The sequence below is a fragment of the Piliocolobus tephrosceles genome, chromosome 9 (genome assembly GCF_002776525.5).
Source record: "Piliocolobus tephrosceles isolate RC106 chromosome 9, ASM277652v3, whole genome shotgun sequence".
In the NCBI taxonomy this organism is placed as follows: domain Eukaryota; kingdom Metazoa; phylum Chordata; class Mammalia; order Primates; family Cercopithecidae; genus Piliocolobus; species Piliocolobus tephrosceles.
In genome coordinates, this window is record NC_045442.1 from 54310246 (window position 1) to 54328024 (window position 17779).

Below are 17779 nucleotides of genomic sequence, written 5' to 3' on the forward strand. Positions count from 1 at the left end.
TGTCCTAGGATAAACTTTCTTTCCAGGGTTCCCTACAGTATTCTAAACTTTAGTGACACATTCAGAAGGGGACCCCTGAGGCTTATAACTACTCTTACATGTGTTTCCTTGAAGGTACAACTTCTGTAGCTACTTTTAAGCTTCTAAGAACCTAGAGGACCTCTTTCCTATACCTTTTAAGCTACATCTTGTAAAAATATTTTTTCCACAAATGAGTAAGTTCTCCTTTAATTTCATGCCCCAGTTTAATCATCAACAATGTGCCTGACCAGTGATTTATGAGGATTTTTATTAGCATCATAATCTGATACTATTGCATTAAATCTTTAATGCCTTGGAAGGGTATAGTTGGGATGAAAGTATAAAATCTGAATAATGCCTGTTAGGAAGGATGTAGAAATACTTAATAAATTTCTATATTTAGCCCATCTGGTTAAGTGAACCATGGAATAAACAAATAAAATTTCTGTCCATGCCACAGACTGCAGCCCTGTCAGCTCTGTCACTAAGGATTGTCAGTGGTTAGAAGACAACTTACTTTGAGATGAGGTCAGCTCAGCACAAACCCCTAACTCCCTTGGAAAGCAACCCAAAGCTGTGTCCTGAAAGTCGGTCAATACCATCCTAAATAAGCAATAAGGAATGTTTAGAGCTTTGAGATCTTCTAAACCAGAGAAATGGAAACAAAAATTTAACAGGAATTTTGTGTAGCTTTGGATACTTTGCTAGAATATCTAATACATTCTATAAATTGAAAATATTTGTGATAATGGTATAATATCTTAATAATTAATATTTTGATATTCATTTTTGTATTTCACATGTTGTTTAAAAGCTTACCATAGTGTTTTCTAGTGACCTGCACTATTGTAACACCTGTTACACTTTTTACCATATGCAATCTGCATGTCTATATAAAATAATAATTTATTTGGATTTGATTATCAGATCTAATCACTTGCATTTGTAAAGTACTGAAATTTGAGATATTCATGTTCTACTGATGACATTTGTCTTTAAATTTTATTGCTGATTCAAATAATACCAAACACCTTATGTGAAAGACATTGTGCTAAGTATCATGGAGGGATCCATAAATAAAGTGCATAAACTTCTTAGTTTTAAAAAACATTCTGGTAGACAGGGGAAAGTTAGCATTTATTAAGCATCTATTATACATGTCGGGTATTAAGCTAGGTGCTTTACCTATGTATTTTTATACATAGGTATGAAATTTTAATTCTCAGTACAGTTCTTAAAGGTAACCAGAGATGTCCCCATATTACATACGACACACTTGAGACTCAAAGAGGTTAAGTAAATTGCCCAAGGTCACACAGCTAGTAACTGGACTTTGAAAAGATAACATTAAGGAAAGCAGGTAAAATTTGAGCATGGGAGATGGAAGGAAGGTTATTTTAGAAGAAGGAAAATTATAAAGGCCAGAAAACTTAACTGTGTCTAGGAAACATCCAGGTAGTCAGGTTATACCTGCAGTTCTTAAACTTTTTGGTCTCAGGACCCCTTTAATTTTTTTTTTGGTTGTCACTGAACAAATTAACCTTTAATATTATTAAGTATTGTAGAATCCAAAGAATTTTTTGTTTCTGTGGGTTTATATGTATTATTATTTACCACATGAGAGATTAGAACATTTTAAATATTTGGCTGGGCGCAGTGGCTCACACCTGTAATCCCAGCACTTTGGGAGGCTGAGGCGGGAGTTCGAGACCAGTTTAGCCAATATATAGTGAAACCCTGTCTCTACTAAAAGATACAAAAATTAGCTGGACATGATGGTGCATGCCTGTAGTCCCAGCTACTTGGGAAACTGAGACAGGAGAATCACTTGAACCTGGGAGGCAGAGGTTGCAGTGAGCTGAGACTGCACCACTGTACTCCAGCCTGGGCGTGGAGTAAGAGCAAGACTCTGTCTCTCAATTAAATAAATAAATAAATAAATAATAGAAAGTAAAACATTTTAAATATTTAGTAAATAATTTAAGAATAACAAACCCACTGCATTAACACAAATAACATTTTTATGAAAAATAGCTATATTTTCCAAGCACAAAAGTAGAGTGGCATTGTTTTGTGTTTTCATATCTCGTTATAGTCAAGCTTACCGATGACAGCTGGATTCTCACATATGCTTATGCATTAATCTGTTAAAATACCACATGTCATTAAGCCTCTGGAAAACTCTACTATATACTCATGAAATATTGAGAATGAAAAGACAGATAATATCTGAGTTTTATTATAAAATTAATTTTGATCTCATAGACTTTCTGAAAGTGTTTTAGAAAACCCAAGGGGGTTCTTTGGAGAATCACTGAGCACGTTTGTGAAGGGGAACCCAAATGAGAGTGTAGGTTTGGGACTAGATAATGAAAAGATGTTCACTGGGGGAATTTGGTCTTTACTAAGCAATGGGGAGCCACTGAAGTAAAGTAGAAGAGTGAAATAAAAGGAGCTGTGCTTTTAGAAGATTTTTTTTTATTGCAAGTAATGCCTAGAGTATTGGAAGCAGTTACAATTGAACTGTAATTGATGTTTGAGGTAACTGTGGTAAGCAACATAATGGGTTTAGAAGAAGAATAAATATATATATATAGTACATCTGATTAAAAACGAAGGACAGACAAAGAGGGAAGTCAAAACAGTGCTGAGATTTTGAGCCTCATGACTGTTTGGCTCATGTCCCATTAACAGGCATGGGGAGTACAGGAAAATAATTAAGCTTGGGAAAGAGAGTAGGGAATTAAGTTTTGGATTGCATATAAGAAGTTTTACTTCTAACATTTTGAAATAATTTTGTCTTACAAAAAGTTGTGAAAATAATAAGGTTCGTATATATCCTTAACCTAATTTCCCCTAATACAACTTATATAACCATTGTGCAGTTATCAAAACAAGGAAAGCAACCTTGGTATCATGCTGTTAACTACACACATAATTCAAATCTCACGAGTTTTTTTTTCACTAATGCCTTTTTCCTGTTACAGAATCCAATCTGGGATCTCACACTGGATTTAATTGTTGGGTCTTCTTAGTAACTATCCTCCAATCGGTGACAGTACCTCAGTCTTTCTTTCATTGTCTTATAAAGCATTTTTAATGAAAATAGAAGATGCTTAATATATATGTAGAGAAAAAAAATGATATTTTATCTTTTTTTATATTTATATATTTCTTTATTACCTCCATTCTCTCAGAGTGTGGGGTATTTTATCTTTTAAAATGCTTAAGAACCTAAATGAAAATCTTTATTTTTCTTTAAAAAGTTACAAAAGTATTATAAAAAATTAAATGGTGTAGAATACATAAAGAAGTAACAACCCAGTCATATCTCCCAGAGATAACTCCATTAACAGTTTGTTGTGTATCCTTTTATTTATTTATTTTTGCATCTAGAGTTTATATATGTGAGATAATAATGGGCATACTGTCCTGTAACTTGTGTTTTTCATTTAATCACTATATTCACTTAACATGTTTCAATGTCAACATATATAGATCTGTTTCACTCTTTTAAATGGCTACTCAGTATTTCATAATCTGGCTGTATCATTTCATGAAGCCATTCTTATTGATGGACCTTTAGGTTATTTCAGTTTTTCATACTTATACAGGCTGCTGCAGTAAATATCCTTATATATTTATCTTTAGCTACCTGGGCAGTAATTTCTGAGGTGAAATTGCTGGCTCAGAGACCATATGCATTTTCTACTTTTGCAGTTATTACCAAATTTCCCTCCAAAACTCTGTGTCAGCTTACCCTCCCTCCAACAGTGAGTGACATACTTATTTCCCAACAAAGCTGTGAATGGATGTATTGTAATTGACAATGGTTTGGTCCAGGTATGGTCTTGTGGGTGCTTAACTATACATTGCTCTCTCTATTTTTTCCTACAAATCATTGCTTTGCTTTTGTAATACACATATATAAATAAAATACTTAATGAAAATATTGAATGCTTTTAAATCTTTTGTCTTTGAGATCTTTTAATCCAGCATACGATAAAGACAAAAGCATGGCCATGAAGAGTTCTTGGCAGGAGGTCTGGGAGGCTTACGAAATCGTTATTGGGAGGCTATTTGTAGGGTTCATTTTAGATTTCTAGGTAGTGGTGGAATAGGAAGAAATGTTCAAGAAATGTGACTCTGGGGTATATAAATTGTCCTCAAGAGGGACTTCTGTTAGAGTGAAGAATGTGGAATTAAGCCCTGGCTCTTGTGAGGTTCCTATGGTCTTGAGCAAGTTGTCTAATTCAGTGTTAATTCTTATATGGTGAGTAGGGGAGAAGGGCAGGGAATTAGAGTACTAATCCTAACATATCCTTTTGGAATAATATAAAAATCATTAAATTATCTTTAATACCCCACATGTAGCAGTGGTGCTAAAACTAGATAGATAACTAAGAATGGCAGTTATAGCACAGAAAGTGTAAATCAGACAGTAAGGCATTTCCAGAAAAACTTAGAGTAATCTAAATCAAAAGAATTCAACAAATAGAAGTGATCCTTGATTTTGTCTGTCATCTAAAAGTACACTGGCTGCTGCATAGACTAAGCAAAAAGAGTGGGGTTTTCGTTTGTCTAGTTGTAGTTTCTGTTTGTTTTATATTTTCACCTCATTAACACATCTCAAAATTTTCCAACATATCTTCATTTTTCTTTTTTCAAATTTAAGGTCTATATTTTTGTGGGCCAGAGTGAGAATGTGTTGTACCTTTGGTTTTCTGTAGGTCATTCTATCAGCACGTATGCATCCTAGTTTCAGTTACGTGTTTCCGAAAAAATAACAGGACGTATTTCCAGACACATGGATTGACAAAGAGATAGAATATTAGGAATCTAGACCCTCCTAAAAAGTCTAGGTTATGTAAGTCTCCTCCCCAAAGCATTACAGTAATTATTTGTAACAAACAATGATCCATGTCAATATTAAGGATGTTTGATACACTATCAGCTGCCTCTTTCCTATGTGGATGAACTGTAATAAAGTGACAGTTTGAGAACCTTTTCAGGTGTGTGTTAGATTTTCTCTCTCTTCCTTAGCCTTAACTTCTAACAGAGGAAGTAGAATTAGTACATCAAAAATAATAATAATAACAAGAACAAGATAATCTTTGTTTTTATATATAATATAATATTTTAAAGGGTTTTGAAGAACAGTCTGACATGTGAAATTTGAATATAGTTCAAGCCTGTTCCAACTAAAACAAGGTTTTGATTTTTCTTGTTAATGAAGAAAATCAGTATGTATTTGTGCATATGTATGCTTTATTCACATACACATTATCTCTGTAAAATATATACATGCAAGTCATTAACAGTTTTTTAAAACTACAGAGACTGTCATTTTCTGATTAACTAGTTTTCTAGTTAAAATGAGGGCAAAGAAGCCCATTTACACTAGTGTTTAGTAGAAAATTCAACATGACGAATAATTACAGAGGCAATTTCCTAAAGCCCAAATTAGAAAACTGTTATAAGGCACAGCCCTTCTAAAATGGGGCTGTGATTTGGGAACTGTTCCTCCCTCAGTCATTTAAACTATTTTAATAATTGTATTCTGCTCCTAGAGAATTGGAAGGTTGTCAGTTCCCTTTATTTGAATGCTTACTATGTGCCAGAGACTGTGCTGTACACTTGACATGTATCATTTCACTTGGTTGTCATAGAAACTATGGATGGAGGTAGTGCCACTTGAAAACTGAGCTTTGGAGAGGAAAAAAAGATTTTTCCCAAGATCGTGTGTGAAGTGAGTGGTGGCACCCAGACTTGAACTTCAAAGCCTTGCTGCTTTTAACCAGTATAGTTAAGTCAAAGTCTGAAATCCATTTCCTTATTGCTTTTTCTTTTTTTCTTTTCTTTTTTTTTTTTTTTTTTATTTAAGGAGGTCTTGCTCTGTCACCCAGGCTGGAGTGCAGAGGCCCGATCATAGTTTACTGCAACCTCAAACTCCTGGGTTCAAGCAACCCTCCCGCCTCAGCCTCCCAAATAGCTGAAATTACAGACACGAGTCAGCCTGGTCAGTCCCTTATTACTTAACTCTAACATGGACCAAAGAAGCAGCTAACCCTGTTATTTAATTCTTATTAGGAAGAGAAACACCGTACCAACTATTAAAAAAAAAAAAAAAAAACAGCAAAACAAAAATGCAAGTACCAAGGTATACTGGAAAAGAACACTGACCTTGGAAGGAGACCTGAGTTTGTACTTGGCTCAATTACTCAGCTCATGTATCACTTTCTTAGGAAGGCCTTTTCCCTGTCACGCCCTGCTTCTTGTTTGTCTCTATTAGAGCACTGAACTCATTGCCATAATTACCCTATTGCAGTGATTCTAAGGTGCACGTCTTTCACATTTTAACATTTCTAAAGTGTGGTTGCATTTTATAATTGACAGTGTTTTAAAATAAATTGGCAGCATTTTTTCTTAATTATTGGTACTTAAAATAAGGATGTGATGTACAGTTGATGACATCTTAGATTTGATTAAGTGCATATTTATTTTTGTGTGTTCCCACAAAAATGTTCATATCATTCTCATGGTTTTAAATATCCGGTATATGCAATGATTTCCCAATTTCTAGCCTTTTTTAAGGTCCACCCCTATATGTTGAACCACATGGTTTCTTCATATCACAGGGATTACAGATTCAACATATCTACTCTCCAAATCAGTTTGTCTTCTGTTCTCCATCTCAATGAATGGCATCCATATTCGTACATTTGTGGAACTAAAATGTGAGATAATCGCCTACCTGGGTTTGAATCCCAGTTCCACCCTATAGTAATTACTCAAGCATGCAGTGAAGTATGTCACCTTAACTCTTCACTTGTAAAATGGGGAACATAATAACACCTATCTCTGAGGATTGTTAGAATGACTGAGACATTGAATAAATGTTAGCTGTCCCTAATCTTCATCATACATATCTATGACTTCTCTCCTTCCTCTGCACATGTAATTCATCAACTCCTGTGATAGATAGGCCCTTCAGAGTATCTCAGATCTACCACTTCTATCTTGTTGCCACTTCTCCAATCTAAGCCCCCATTTTTCTTGCCTATGTGGTAACTAATCTTGTAGCTTCTCCTCTTTCCCCTGTCTAATCCAGTCAGAACCATCCATTAAATCGGAGCATGCCACTTCTTAAAACCTCCCTCACCCCGCACCCAATGCATTTGGTATAAAACACCACATCGTTAATGTGGTCTATATGGTACTCTATTTCCTGCCTGGCTTCTGCCTACCTTTCCAGCCTCATCCTCTGCCACTCTGCCTCCCAGTATCACTCTTTTCCTCCAAGAGTAACTCCTACTCATCCTTTAGATTTCAGCTTAAATGTCACTTCCTCAGAGATTATTATTGATCTTCCAAACTAAATTAAGTCTTCGGTTATAGTCCTTTATATTGAATGTATACCTTTCTTATTTGGGATGATCAGTTTCTTCCAAACTGTGGCTAAAAAAGTGAAGTAACTTCCACAAGGTCAAAGGGTGAGATCTGTTAGAACTGGAATTATATCTGTTAGAGAAAAAGAAAAAAAAAATCCAAAAAAGAGAAAAGAAGAAAAATCAAAAGAACTGAGATTACAACCCAGGGATGGGGCGAACTCTAAAGCTGTGTCTTTTCTGTGATCTTTGCTGCTTTGAGGGCAGGAAAGAGGGTATGAATCAATGTTCTGAGTTTCAAAACATGGCCTGACTTCTGCTCATTTATTTCCCATTTCAAGTTGTTCTTTAATGAGCTGGGTGCAGTGGCTCATGCCTGTAATTCAATACTTTGGGAGGCCGAGGCAGGTGGATCACTTGAGCCCAGGAGTTAGAGACCAACATGGTCAACATGGCAAGACCCCATCTCTACAAATAAAATTAGCCAGGTGTGCTGGCACGTGCCTGTAGTGCCAGCTGCTTGGGGTGGGGGTAGGGGTAGGGGCCTGAGGTGGGAGGATCGCTTGGGCCCAGGAGGTTGAGGCTGCAGTGAGCTCTTGTGCCATGGCACTGCATCCTGGGCGACAAAGTGAGATCCTGTCTCAAAAAAAAAAAGTTATCCTTAAATATTATTCTTTCTGAGCCTTCTTGCTTCCTCAATAGATTGTAACCTGTTAAAGTAGTACCTGTTTTCTGATATATTATCAACCTAGCACTTACATAAATTACTTTTGCATACAGTAGGTACTCATTAAATAGTTTTTCTCTTAGGGATGTTAAAGAAAAACAGTATTTTATTCCATTTAATCTTTTCAAGGTTTGAAGCTGTCTCATGTACCTTATTCTTTCTACCAGTTGATGACAAAGTACAATTTATGTTTTTATATTTTGAATAGAACTGCTTTAAATGTTTTTAAAGCTAAGCTAATAGTTTGCATGTTAATGGATCATTACCCTTGTTTCACTGGGAAAAGAAGGAATTAACCTTACATATTTTTGCTTTCCTTCAGGAATTAAGTGATCTGCAGCGCGATCCACCTGCTCACTGTTCAGCTGGACCTGTGGGAGATGACTGTAAGCTTTGCTCTATTTCTGGGATTATGCTACCATTAAAAATGTAGGTTTGAACATTTGTTAATGACTCCAAAACTCCTTTGTTTGTTTCAGTGTTCCACTGGCAAGCCACTATTATGGGGCCTGTAAGTATGATTCATATCTATGAAATTAACCCCCTCAGCCATACTTCATTCTTGCCATTTCACCTTTGATCAGATGTTTGTGACGAAGGTTGAATATTGTACTTTGAATCACCTAGGAAGCAAAATATTATTAAGGATTTACAATGATTTTCTAAAGCATTGGTGGCAAATACTTCCTGGATCACTGTTATGTTTTCCTTTGTGGAATCCTAGATCATTGCACATAATGGATTGCCACAGCTCGAAACCAGGCTCTGTGTTTATCTTTTTTTTTTTCTTTTTAAGTCACTGAGAGTCAGTTGTAATTAAGCATAATCGTTCTCACATCCACAGTTTTGGTACATTAGAAATTAGACTAATGAAGCCAATAATTGAATTGCTACAAGTAACAAGTGTCAGTTTGCCATAAGTCTCATCACTATTCTTTTTTGTGAAAGAGAATCAATAAAATATTACAATGGGTCTATCTTTGCCACCTTATAAATTTGCTGCTTTTAATTTTGTTGCATTGTCCTAAACACAGAATTATCTACTGTTTGATAATTGGCTACTCTCAGTAGTTATTACTTTTGTTAAAATTATTTCTTTCAATACTTTAGAGGCAGTTTTAAGACTTCAAACAGGCTTTTTCTTTCTATGAGCAAAAATCTGATTGCATAAGAATGAGCACTGGCAGCTCAAATCTACTTTCTGGGTGAGAGTATATTAGTAACATGTTTTCATGAACACCATTCTCTTCTCCCTCCCCTGAAAGAGCTTTATCTAGTGAGTTATAGAGTTTTTAATCATATGGCCTTGTGTTTAACTTTAAAACACCTCGAAACTACAGAATTTCAAAGCGGTACTCTGGGCAGTTGTCTCAAATTATTGTTTTATTAAGTTTGTTTTTTAAAAAGGTAAAATACAATGTATTTATATAACAACTTTCAATAAGAATCCATTTATTTCTGTTTGTTTTTAATTAGTTACTAAGAGCCTTCAAAATACTCTCATTTAAAGGCCCATCCTTACCTTTTGAATTATGACCTTTCACAAATATTTTTTAGGTGAATCACATGTAACAAATGGTTATAATTATGTTATTCATAACTCCCTTACTTTGGTAATGTAAATATTTACTCTACAGTACACTGGACCATATCTATCATTGTAATTTATCTTCGTTTTCTGTATTTCTTACAATTTTTGATAAACTAGAATTAAACAACATATATAGTAAGAATTATTTTAGAGTAAAATCCTATAGCATATATGTGGAAACTTAAGGAAGTAATGAGTCTTGGTGTTATTACCAGAATGCTGATAGAACATGATATATTTAATGAAATATGAAAGAATCAAAATAGAATTTTAGGTATATTTTGCTAGCATTTTTTTTTTAAATTTTTTTTGTTTGTAATGTTATATTTTCTAATGGCCATAAAGAAACATGGTTAAATCCAAATTTATTTAGTAAAGTTGATTCCCAATTTGATAGTAGCATGAATATATAGTTTTGTTTTGGACTTTTTTGGTTTCTCTACATTATTTTATAAATAATTACTAAACGAAGATTTGGCAGATAAATTGTGTAGCAGGGTCCTTAGCATGTTCTTTTCATGACAGCCTCTTCCGTTCATCTCCATTCTTGGTCATTAAGTGAACATCAGAACTTAAGTTTTACTAGTTTCAAGCCTTTTTCAAAAAATACTGATTACAGCTGCAGAAAATGATCTATTCCCACAGCAGTCTTGTGTGTATACTGATCTTTAACAATTTGTACTCATAACCAGATTTGTTTGGACAAGTCACACCACTGTGTGTGTCCTGTTTTTGTTTTGTTTTAAATTTTATGATGTCGGCATAATTGTTGGAAAATCCTCCTTCGTACCTGCAAAGAGAAACCTGTTCTCAAGGTAAATGATTTGAACTTATGACAAAATGGTTGCATTTTTTTCAAACTGGTAATATTTAATGAAATTATTTTAAACATGATGGCATTTTCTTCAAACTGATAATATTTGGGGGAAATAACGTTGTCATTATAAATAAATATAGTAAACAAATGCTGATGCAAATCTTTTGTAATTTCAGCCTGATAGCGCATATCAAGGTGGAGTCTTCTTTCTCACTGTACATTTCCCGACAGATTATCCTTTTAAACCACCAAAGGTATTTTTATTTTTATGATTGATGTGACTCCCATGTGATGGATTTTACTCTTTATCTAGAGCTCATTTTGTATGTCAAAGACTGTGGGGGTGATTAGCATTTTCTGTTTTATAAAAACTACTGAATCTAAAATCTGATTTCTTATTGAAATATTTTATTAAGTCTATAAAACAAAAGTCAGTATCTGTCATGCTATAAATTTAATTCCTTGCTTTTCTTTCTCTTCTTATTGGATACGTGTAGTTTGGGAAATTTTTATGATTAAGAGTCAGACTTTCCTATTCATGGGATTATCTTTCCAAAGTTGATCCTTCTTTGTCTTTTTTTTTTTTTTTTTTTAAGTATTTAATATACATTCACTGAGTACCTACCATGTTCTTCTACACTAGGGAAATCCAAAAGTAAATATGAAACAGTCCCTTAATTTAGTATGGCAGGAGAGAGAAACACATGTTAAATTTAGATTTGCTCTGAAGAGGAAACAAATGATGGGGATTTCAGGGAGGGGAAAAATGAGCAGATTCTGTCACTCAGGAAATAATTATTTTAAATAGTTAAAAACAGATTAACATTGTATTTATGAAATGGTATGACAACTCTTGTGGAAAATTAGGGTTCTTGATGGATTTCTTAGCTGAGACCCCTCAACTTTGCCCTGAAACAGCATCAGCACCCTGGTTTTAGATCCAAGTGTTACTTCCACGTATCACCAATAGTCAAATCAAGAAAAGGATTACTTCTATGTATGATGAAAGCCATGGTTAATTACTTTAGATGCTACTCAACCAGTCATACTAGCTACTAGAGACTTATTTATTATACTGTCCAAAATACTTTTCAGTTCCTTGGAGGGGGAAAGAAGGAAACTGACTTGTTTTTGTTCACATTCTCACTAGCTAGAACTATGTGTAGCACAAAGTAGATAATTATTTGATTTGTGCTGAAGACTTTTCTCCTCTAACGTTATGTAAAGTTGAACATATTTTACCCTAGAGCAAATTGGTTCTGTTTTATTCATAGTTGATTCAAAGGTGATTGTCATATTTTGTTGTTTTGTTTTATGTTTAGATCGCTTTCACAACAAAAATTTACCATCCAAACATAAACAGTAATGGAAGTATTTGTCTTGATATTCTGAGGTCACAATGGTCACCAGCTCTGACTGTATCAAAAGGTAATTTCATTTATCAGATTTAAAACAGTTGATAACAGTGAGACAGGAAAAATACAACAGAATTACCTGTGGACTAAAGTTTTAAAACAACAATCAACTGTGCTTTCTCCGGTTTTGATTTTGTTTTGCTCTCTTCGCTCTTGTGTTACTCTGGCTTTTGGCAGTTAGCTTTGGTTGAGGGGAGTGTGGATGGACAAATCTAAATGATGAAATGAGAAAAAACTTAAAATATCAGAGCTAGAAATTTGGGGATAAACCTATTGACATTTTATCCTTTTAGCTTGGGTGTTGTCTTTTAAAAAAGAGAGAGTACCCAGGCACTGTGGCTCATGCCTGTTACTCTAACACTTTGGAAGGCTGAAGTAGGAGGATTGCTTGAGCCCAAGAGTTCAGGACTGACCTGGGCAACATAGGAGACCCTGTCTCTGCAAAAAAAGAAAGAGAATAAGAGATAGTAAAAGGAAGATTTTGGGACTAGTTGTCCCATTCATTAAATGGAAATGTTGACAGTAATAAAGCTTTACAGCTGTTTTACTTCATCCAAGAAAAAAATACCAGATTTGACTGATAAATGATTTAAAATGGAAGACATTTCACACTGTAGGATAATGCAATACATATAGCATGTTAGTCTAAACTTTGCATAATCAGGAGTGTCATTATAGTGACTGACACAAGATCTGTGCTGATTCTCAACTTTTACAGATGTATAGGTGTTCTTTGCTGGATTATCAGGTGTATACATAGGCCATCTGAAGCCATTTTATTTCATTAGCCAGTACTACTTACTGTGCTAACACTCTTAATTTATATATTGTTTCTCTAAAAGAAGAGAACCTGACAGTTGGACAATATTGTTTAGGTTAGAAGCAGCTGCACTGAAGTAACCATCAAGTTTTCCGTTTTTATAAAATTGAAGAAAATGTTTCCCTTGAAGGGATTTATGGAAGCAATCTGGACTCATTTTTTATTTTTAATAATTGCTACTTGAATATACAACATGTTTTTAAAAGTAATAAGGTTTATAGGAAGCAGGATCCACAGCCATAGCTCTTTCAAATATTAGATAAATAATAGCTCTTTCAATTCCATTATTTATGAATGGTAGTTTTTCTGACCTCAGATGCTCATCTACAGTATTCATATAGATTCTCATATTCTTTTAAGAATCTTTCACACAGTGTAACTGTCATGCATTAGATATATGAAAAATTCTGTGTTGAAGGGTAATTCAAGGTCAAATGCTGTTTCCTGGAATGATGTCACAAAATGAATCTCACTTGGCATAAACCGCTAAGTCCTTATACATATAAAAGAAATGGCAAACTGCCAGATACTGAGTACTTATATTCTGACATTGGTAGCTTTTAATAAAGAACCAGTAGTGTTAGATTCTGGAAACCATCCTGTGAGAAATGAAACAGCCTCAGTTTCCTTGTAAGTAAAAATGGGGATTCTTACAGTGTTACCATATAGGGTTGCTATGTACCTAATACATAGTGGGCACTTACATGAATGTTAACTGTTACCCTTTTCTTTACCTTAAGGGATAGACATTGTTTGTGTGCATGATAGTGAAATTGGGGCAAATGGCTCCTGGCAGTAGGGGTGAACAGAGGAGGAACTTCCTTCTTGCTTACTTTTTTATAAGATAGAACATACCTTGCTCATTTGTTTGTATATTTTTTACTCCTCAGAAGTGGTGGCATGCAATTGAAGCAGACAATTGAGGAACCAGAGTCCTTGTTCCCTCTTATTTCAGATAGATCGTGTGTGTGTGTGTGTGTGTGTGTTTTAGTGTGGCTATTTGCATTGGGATTTTGACATACTAGAGTAACAACTCCTTTTTCAATTTTCATTTCTATTTTAAAATATGCAAGCTATGTAAAGATAGCTGTTCACATTATTTTTAAATGCATGCAATACGAATAAAGTACATGAAGTAAAGATTCATTGAAAAAATTTTACAAATTTTTCTTCTTTATAGACAGACTATAGCTCTAAGCCGATGTAAAAGAGTGTATGAGCACAGTATCCAAAATGGTTTGGACTATTAACTGTAATTTGATTGTTCTGTAGAGAACTCTCAAGTTAAAAGGTTGCTAATAGCTACTTTGGAGGCTCACATTTTTTTAAATAAATGGATACTCAGATAGAATTTAAAACTTCAAAAGCTAAAATAATTTTGTATTTTATGCATCCTACGGTAATTTTATAACTTTACAAATTAAAGATCAATTTGCTGTCAACCAAAGTAGAATAAAATGTAATTTGATGTGTTCGTTTTATTTTTTTCATAAGTACAGTATCTATATTCACTAAAATTATTTTCACATATGTAATTTGTATGAAGTAGGAAGGTTATTGTCTAATACGATGTTCTCTTTTAAATCTAGTTTTATTGTCCATATGTTCTCTACTTTGTGATCCTAATCCAGATGACCCCTTAGTACCAGATATTGCACAAATCTATAAATCAGACAAAGAAAAGTAAGTGTTTACTTATCTTAGTTTCTGTGTGGATACATTCCTATATATTATGCTAAAACATGAATATTATCAATATGTTTTGAGTAAATTTAATTACGGTTGTTATGTGTATATTGTTTATCTTTTTCCAATGGAGGAAAACTTTCTTTTAGAACTCTGTTAGACCTTTTACAGTAAATCTTGTTCCTTCCCACTTACTGTTCAATAATATATACTCTGTATTTGAAAAATAGGTATTTATATTCTAGGTGGTAAATTAAAAATGAAAGAATTTAATCATTGGAAAGTATTAAATATGTATTATCTTCTCCAAGGAAGAGGAGTTCTATGGCCATCCAGACTGACCTAATTCTCAAACTGCTTCATCTTGCTAGTACTGTAGGTTTATTTGCAATTTGTAGATAATGCTCCTTTAGTAGTATTGGCTTTTGTAAATTTCTGTCAGAAGCTGGTTTCTGTATTTTGATTTTTGTATAGTTGGATACATTTTCATGTAGGTTGCAGAGAAATCCATGAGTTAAAAAATTATTTTTCCTGTTTTATTTCTGCGTGAACCTAAGTCACATTGACCCAATAATTAATATATGTGTGATTATTGCAATTACGTATAAGAAGGTAGAATATATAGTTTTATATAGATAGATGATTCTGAAATATTTTGTATGTTTTTACTGTATCCTTTTTGTATATTTACAGATACAACAGACATGCAAGAGAATGGACTCAGAAATATGCAATGTAAAATCAAAAACATTTTCATATATACCAGAGTACTGTAAAATCTAGGTTTTTTTCAACATTAGCAGTAAATTGAGCACTGTTTACTGTTTCATTGTACCATGAAACCATTTGATTTTTACCCATTTTAAATGTGTTTCTGAAGCAAGACAAAACAAACTTCCAAAAATACCCTTAAGACTGTGATGAGAGCATTTATCATTTTGTATGCATTGAGAAAGACATTTATTATGGTTTTTAAGACACTTGGACATCTGCATCTTCAGCTTACAAGATCTACAATGCAGCTGAAAAGCAACCAAATTATTTTTTGCTGAAACTAGATGTTTTTACATGAGAAATACTGTATGTGTTGTCTAAGATGTCAGTTTTATAAATCTGTATTCAGATTTCATTCTTTGTTAGCTCACTTTATAATTTGTATTTTTTTACTGTATAGACTAAATATATTCTATTTACATGTACGTCGACTCATTACTTTTTTCCTGTGAACAGTATTGAAAAACCCCAATGGCTGATAATTAAGTGAATTAACTGTGTCTCCCTTGTCTTAGGATATTCTGTAGATTGATTGCAGATTTCTTAAATCTGAAATGATCTTTACACTGTAATTCTCAGCATACTGATTATGGAGAAACACTTGTTTTGATTTTGTTATACTTGACTTAACTTTATTGCAATGTGAATTAATTGCACTGCTAAGTAGGAAGATGTGTAACTTTTATTTGTTGCTATTCACATTTGAATTTTTTCCTGTATAGGCAATATTATATTGACACCTTTTACAGATCTTACTGTAGCTTTTTCCATATAAATAAAATGCTTTTTCTACTATTTGTCTTGATTACTTAAAAAAATAAAAATATAAGTAAGGATCAAAACTCTAAAATTTTGCATGAAAATTACTTCCAAATTGTGAAAATCAGATCTATTTTGTTTGCCATTAGTCACCATTAGTTATATAAATTTTATTGTTTTAGGTTAGTATCTCTTTACCAAATTGTCAGTCTGTAAGATGATATATATTGATCCCTTGCTGTAGAGGAGAATTTAGAGTAATTTGGGGTTTGTCTTGGATTATATCTAAATGGATTATTTGTTAAAAGTACTGAAATGAGTATAAGGCAGTATCACCCATCCTAAAGAAAGGTCTTTATAGACCTGCACAGTCACTAGATTAATTCATTAAAATGCCCCCACCTCGATGTAACTGACATTACATTTCTTAACATTTTAAAATCTAGAATTTCTAAAATGGAATTTAATGCCATCACAATTTGAAAAACTTTTTTTTTTTTTTTTAGCTATAGAAGTTACAGAGGAAGTTCTAAAATTATGCCTCCCTCTGTTTTTATAAGTTGCCATTCGAAAAGTGATTTAAATAAGCAGGTTATCTTTATAGATTTTAAAGAAAACTAGAACGTCTTAATGTTTTAACTTGGGGAAAAAATACATCTCTTTAATGTTTAGCATGCTTGTCAACCTTGAGTGAGTGTCGTTTTGAAGAACAGTTGTAGCCCTTCTGATTATTGCAGTAGCTGTAGAAGTGTGTAAGAATATGTGATGGGTGTAGTCATTAGCAAAGCATTTAAATCACTTGAGTATTTTGTCATGGTTAATTATTACTAAAGCACAAAATAACCTATTGTTAGAAAATATGTGTTTTTATAAATGAATGTAAAATAATTAAATGAATTGTGAAATGGATGTTTAAGAAAATATAGGCTTAAAAAGTAAATCTATAAAATGATGTCTTAAAACAGCCATATCATGAAAACTTATACTTAGCTATATTATTATAAGCTACATTTGCCCTGAATTTGAACACTCAACATCATTAGATTTAAGTATTTAGTATATTTTGATAAAGGGTTTTGTTTCTTCAGTATCTTCATTTTAAACAACAACAACAAAAAAACAACTTTCATTTGTGTGGCATTTATTTTTGGAAGTGTCTTCTTTTTTTTCTTTATTAAAGTTTTTGAAACTTGCCTAACTCGTTTGCCTTTGCTTACATCTGGATTGTACTAGATTTGAGGAGTAAGCAGAAGTTCTCATAATTAGCTAAAAACCCTGAGTTCCATAGTGGCGTCATGATCAGTCAGATCACCATTTTGGGTATATTATTTTTGCTTAACTCTAACAAGGAGAACATTGGTTACCTTTTAAAACTATAGATTAAAAGCCAGGGCCTTTTTGTGGATTAAGCATTAATTTAAGGACTTCTTGGACTGAGAGAAATGGGTAGTCTTTTGGGGATTTAGGATCCCACCTCTTGAAGTTGCATAGTTGAAAACCATGTTCAAATTGGATTCTGAACACTTACAACTGCCATTTACAGCAGTTACCCACATCAGTGATATGGGTTGTAAGGGCAGCCTCACCACCATCCTCCAACTATCTCAAAAGCATATGATTCCTGAAGCACAAGCTTTACATATATGCCTCTGTCAACCACATTTAATTATTCATTTTTGCATTATTTCCCTGTTTCACTCCTCTTAAAACTCTGATAGGGAAAATTAAAAATTATAAATGAACTACATATCAAGGACAACTCTAAGAGCTAATACTCAAAA

The 17779-nt window shown here is 33.4% G+C and overlaps 1 protein-coding gene across 1 annotated transcript in view; it reads left to right on the forward strand.

Annotated features, from left to right (window-relative positions):
- UBE2D1 (ubiquitin conjugating enzyme E2 D1) overlaps positions 1 to 17192 on the forward strand; it is a 35149-nt gene extending 17957 nt beyond the window's left edge. Inside the window, exons 2-7 of the mRNA XM_023185577.3 lie at positions 8459 to 8522; positions 8616 to 8647; positions 10721 to 10798; positions 11867 to 11972; positions 14369 to 14462; positions 15159 to 17192. Coding sequence (XP_023041345.1) covers positions 8459 to 8522; positions 8616 to 8647; positions 10721 to 10798; positions 11867 to 11972; positions 14369 to 14462; positions 15159 to 15204 — 420 coding nt within the window. The 3' untranslated portion in view covers positions 15205 to 17192. The remainder of the gene's footprint in view (positions 1 to 8458; positions 8523 to 8615; positions 8648 to 10720; positions 10799 to 11866; positions 11973 to 14368; positions 14463 to 15158) is intronic.
- The last annotated feature ends 587 nt before the right edge of the window (positions 17193 to 17779 follow it).